Genomic DNA, 5,408 nt, shown 5'->3' on the forward strand with positions numbered 1-5,408 from the left:
ATTCTTCAACTCCATCAGAGACTCCAGAAGGATATAATATTACCTAAGTAAACAGGAAGTGCATTGTAAGCAACTTCCAAAACTCTAGAAATGACAGAGACATCTCGCTGTCTGGACAGTCACCCAAAGTTTTTTTGTACCATTGGGGCATCCATCTTTGGCCATTAGGCCCATAGTATCCAGCAGACTTTTTCATGAAGCAGGAAATTTTAAAGACAGTTTAGTCACTTTTTTTTTTTGTATCCTGTAGAATGTCTCACAGACTCTTTTATGAATTAGGAACCCCAAAGGACCATCTCACCTTTAGGCAAGTTTTGTAGTCATCTTTCTGTGGGTTTTTTATGACCAGTTTATGCAATAGTCCAGACAAGAGCACTTTCTTGCCTAAATGGCTAAGGAGCTTCTTTGATGCCCATCTTCCTCTTAAAGTAGATTGGTGCTGCCAGAAGCAGATGTGTCTCATTGTCATGAAAAGCCCTAAGTTATTAAAACATTTAAAATGCCATATTCTGTAGTCTTTGAAAGATATGAAGAGTGCCTATCTAACTGAAATATATCTCTATATATCTAGAAAATCTAACTAACATGACTACAAGGTTGACTATTATTGATGATTATCCATTAACAACCTATATTTTCTAATTATACATTATATGTTTAAATGAACTACACAATCACAATACCTTAATCAAGATTAGAAATATGCATATAACAAAATTGACCTTAAATTTGTAACAGTAAACCAAGATTTATATCAATGTTAATTATTTATATCTATATCATATCCCACTTTAAATATAAAAGAACATTTATAAGCAATATTTGGGAATATGGGTGTAGAAAGCAGGGAGAGATCAAGCCATGCTATGCTCAGAAAGTAAATAGTAAAATTAATCCATCAATGAAGGCACAACTGAATGAATTACTGAGAAGCAGAAGCAGGTAACTGTGGGGTGGGCCTCTGAGGGGTACATCGCATTCCTGGATGCTTCCTCTACGTCTGTTTCCTAGCTGTTGTGAGGTGAGCAGCTTTCACATGAAGCTTCCCTCTGCCAAGCTTGCTGGCCATGCTGTTTCTCTCCTTTCACAGGCCTCACAGCAATGGATTCAGTGGACTTTGGACTGACACCTCTGAAGTCAAGAGACAAATCTTTCCTCAACTGTTTCTTCCTCAGGTCTGTCACAGTGACAAAAAATACAACACACAATGTGTTTCTAAGAAAAATTACTTCAGCTATCAACTATCCTTCAGGATTCATTTGGCACTTCTTCTGTAAGACACTGAAAAACAGTTAAATATAATTAGCCTTATCCAAGGACAGGGAGATGTCCATATTGCCACAGTCTAACTAACCTAACTAGATAACAATGCTGATGTCTAAATGCCGAGAGAAAGCATTAGTCACACTGAAAGCACAGTTTAATAGCCAACAACAGTTCAGTGTCTGCATTCCCCCAGCTAATACATAACCATTTCTCATAGAGAAGAGCATGTTTTGTTGGACCTGTTTTCATGCATGAGATGTGGATAAACTAGGAAGCTCCTTCCATATAAGCAATTTGCTAATGTAAATCCATGCCTTTACAACAGAGCGTCTACTTAGCACACAGGCAGAATTCATAGCCTTCTTCACAGATTCCTGCGGCAAGACTTAAATCAAAGCAAATGATGCGATTGTCTCTCTAAGCTTACAGATATTTTCATAGAATTTTCATAAAGTTTTCATTTTTGTCTTAATGTAACTGAAACAAACAAATTAAAAAGTTTGTTCAACTTTATTTAGCTAAGGGAAAATAAACACTATCTGTGTTCAATGTGGACACTGGCTAAGGAGGCCAGATCTATATTCAGGTACTGGTTTTACTCCATTTATGACCTCATGGAAGCCATCAAAATTCACTAAAACCCACACATGGTAATAAACTTCTAAAACCCTTTAGCAGTGGCAGGAGGATTACAAGTTCTAGGCTATCCTGGGCTACAAATGAGCCTTTACCTAAAAGCAAAATAAAATAATGATTTAAGAAAAAAAAATCTGTCTTAGTCTCCTGATCTTCAAAAATAAACAAAACAAACAAAAGAACTAAGAAACCTCAATGTTCCTTCCAACTTAAACCCTTTAAAATTAAATTTAGGTCTATTTAATTAATAGTTTAAATTAAAGTCTATTAAATCTAGATTTGAAAAGCAAGCCAACAACAGACTAAACACAGAATGACAAGAACAAGAACTGTTTTGTGTTGGCACCTTCCTGGCAAACATCCTTCCAGTTGCTTTCTCAAGGAGTCCTTGGCTCACTAAACCACATTCATTGCTTGGCCAGCATGGCTCCAGCATGTGAAGCTGGCTTTTACTATCAATGCCATTTCAATTGCGAGTAAATAATAAATACCAGCAGAATTATTTATCTACGAGTTGCTTGCGGAAATCTAGAACCCAAGATCCTAAAGTGATCCTCTTCAACCCCTTCAATTTTGTAGAAAAGCATTTGCTTTTTCATAAAACACTTAAAAGTCAACTGGCTGAACATGCAAATAAGCCCCGGCACTTAACATCTTTAAAAAAAAAAGAAATTATGAAACCTCATTTTTTCCCTAAAAGCATTCATCATACACTGATTGTGTTGAAGTGTCTGCTTATTATAAACTTAGTATGTGATCAGTCTACTCTAGACTCCTGCCCTCCAAACTATCACAGATATCTGGAGGGCTCTAAGCATCAAGAGAGAGAAAAAAAAAAAAAAGAAGAGCTACTCTTTCAGATTTGTATCCTTATCCACATCAGTCTCTCCTCAATTACAGGAGATGCACAGCAAAAAATATGAACGATACATAAACATTTTCCTTGATAGGAGGCAATCTGACACCTGAATTCATCAACTCACTGGACAGAGTAAATAAATGAAGCATCCTGATACTACAAGTTTTCAGCATCCTCTCTAGGAAACTGCATAACGTTAACACATAACTAAAACCTTTCCTTTGATCTTCCACTCATGGAATGCAATTTGACACCTGAGTTCATCAAAACACTGGACAGAGTAAATAAATCAAGCATCCTGATACTACAAGTTTCCAGCATCCTCTCTAGAAAACTACATAATATTAACACATAACTAAAGGTTGGGAATTTTACAGAATGTCGATGGACATTTTACCCAGACGATTCTCGTTTATCCTTCTCCTCTCTGCTTTTCTCAGAAAGACTGTTACGGTGCCAATTTCAAATATTTTAATAACTGAACATGAAATTAGAAATAGAAACTGACAATAATGGCCATGAACTAGAAGGCAGACTGTATTCCTCCAGGCTGAATCACTCAAGCAGAAAAATAAGGTAAGAAATGCACAATAATGTGAAAATAAAACCCACTTGGTGTTTGAGGGGTTAAAAGTGATCTTTACCTTAAGATCTCGAAGATTTGACACAACTATGAAGTAAATAATTCTATTCTTAAGATTTTTCCCCCAACACTAGAAAAAAAATTTGGACTTTTGAAACTGTCTAGAAATCACGTACCCGGTATGTCTAACAGAAACCAAGTCAGACAGAACTAGTTAGGAATTCCGAGAAAAAACATTCACAAGTCTGTAAAGATTGTGCAGCAGGGCACACTTCAAGGGGCCCTACTTGCAAAGAATCTCAAATCCATCACCAGCGTCGTGCTGCCTATCGGTAGGGGATCAGCCACCCGGTTTGCACGTAATTCCTGCGGGCCACTGGGTTTAAAGTCTCACTGCGAGGATCTGGGTCACTGGTAGCACTGTAGTACCTCGTAGTACAGTGTATCTCTCAAAGCCTCCACTACCTGGTCATCTACAAATCCAGCATCCCTAGGGGACAGCTAGGACACTTGATATTAGCAGAGCCCGGGTCCCAAGCTAAGCAGGCAAACCAAACTTGCATTTGAGTCAGCGTAGGGGTAATCAGGTTGACACACTTGGGGGAGGGTTCCAATCGGTCCCTCAGACCCGCTAAGACAGCACAGGCCTCGACCTCAGGGCCGTAATGTTCTCCAAAGTTGCTCTGGGCCTCCGGGGTTAGCTCGGGCTGCCCGGGTCGCACGGATCCCAGTTACCACGCTGTCATCGCGGGCAGCCGTCAGTTCCTCTAACGCTCCGCCTCAGTTTCCCCGAGTGCGCACTGGGATCCCCCGCACCCCACCCAGGGGACGCTAAAGTGAAGCGAAACTAACTCGGGGACGGCCGGCTAACCGGCGCTTCCTGGAGGCGCTCCCCGCCCGGCCCGGCCCCACACTCACGGGTAGGCATGGCGACCCGAGCCCGCCGTGCTCGCCGCCGTTCCCGGACTCAGAGGAGCTGCGGGAGCCTCGCCGACCGCAGCATGACTTCGGAAGCCTGGCCAGGGACGCCTCGTCGGGGCGGAGGGCGAAGAACCGAGCCAGCGGACACCGACCGGCCACAGAAACCACCGGCCGCGCTCCGCGCCCCGTCGACGACGCGCTGGGCCGACCCACGCCCGTGACGTCAGCGCGTCGCCACCGGGAGGTCCCGCCCCCGAGGCGCCCAGGCTCCGCCCCCGTGCCGTGACTGCTGGACTCTACTGCTGTACCAGCATATACAGGGTGGAAAGTGAGAAGGCTCCACGTACCATCTCCTAGGTTCCTTTTCGTTTCGCTTCTGGTGATCTGTCTTACTTTGGCTTATGCCTGCTTACGGCGCATCACCTTAGAACTGTGAGGGTAAAGACGATGGTCCTGGGTGTAGTAACTTGGCCTAGACTCCTGTTCAGAGCTTTTTAACTGGCAGAGCTTCCATCTGGCAGTCTCTCAAAGCCTAATGCCTTTGAGATGCTCTAGGAGTATCAGGGGTGACGGCTGAGCGTTTTCTCAGAGGACAGAAAATGTCACTCCCTCTGGGGCTTCTGGTAGCTTTCAAAGTCAGCCAGTCCTCAGTACTTGGTCTCCTCCCTTAGAGAGTGTTCTGAACCTTTCGCTAGCCCTGTTCTTAACGCTGAGTATCATTAATATTCTACTTGACGGGTCTATTAGGAATCCCAAAACTGGTTCATCCCTAGAGTCAGAATGTCCAGCAGTGTAGGTAGTACTCGCAACATTGGCTAGCCACTGTTGGCTGCACACAAACCTTTTGGAGAAATACAAGCAATGCCCAGAAGTCTAACACTACGTTTTTCCAAGTGGTTCAGGAGATGTAGGATCCCGTCACTGAATTCTGTTAGTCCTGAGCGAATGCTGCTGAATGGCACATGAGATGATCTAAATACACACTTACCTTTGGAGACCTATATCCTGGAGTGTAGTGCCAACTTTCTGCTTAAGAAATGAGATTGGGAAGTCCTGAGAGGAGGAGATAAAGAAGATGAAGTAGCCAGAAAAAAAAAAATTGAGGGTAATTAATCTTTGGGTCAACTTGTAAGTAAGCAGAAT

The 5,408-nt window shown here is 42.6% G+C and overlaps 1 protein-coding gene across 2 annotated transcripts in view; it reads right to left on the bottom strand.

The window, feature by feature from the left end:
- Positions 1-4,459, bottom strand: part of Efr3a (EFR3 homolog A) — an 82,821-nt gene extending 78,362 nt beyond the window's left edge. For both annotated transcript variants that reach the window (XM_005354544.3, XM_005354543.3), the window contains exon 1: positions 4,263-4,459. In XM_005354544.3, coding sequence (XP_005354601.1) covers positions 4,263-4,272 — 10 coding nt within the window. In that variant the 5' untranslated portion in view covers positions 4,273-4,459. The remainder of the gene's footprint in view (positions 1-4,262) is intronic.
- Between the last annotated feature and the right edge of the window lie 949 nt (positions 4,460-5,408).

The sequence above is a fragment of the Microtus ochrogaster genome, chromosome 15 (assembly GCF_000317375.1).
Source record: "Microtus ochrogaster isolate Prairie Vole_2 chromosome 15, MicOch1.0, whole genome shotgun sequence".
NCBI classification, from domain to species: Eukaryota; Metazoa; Chordata; class Mammalia; order Rodentia; family Cricetidae; genus Microtus; species Microtus ochrogaster.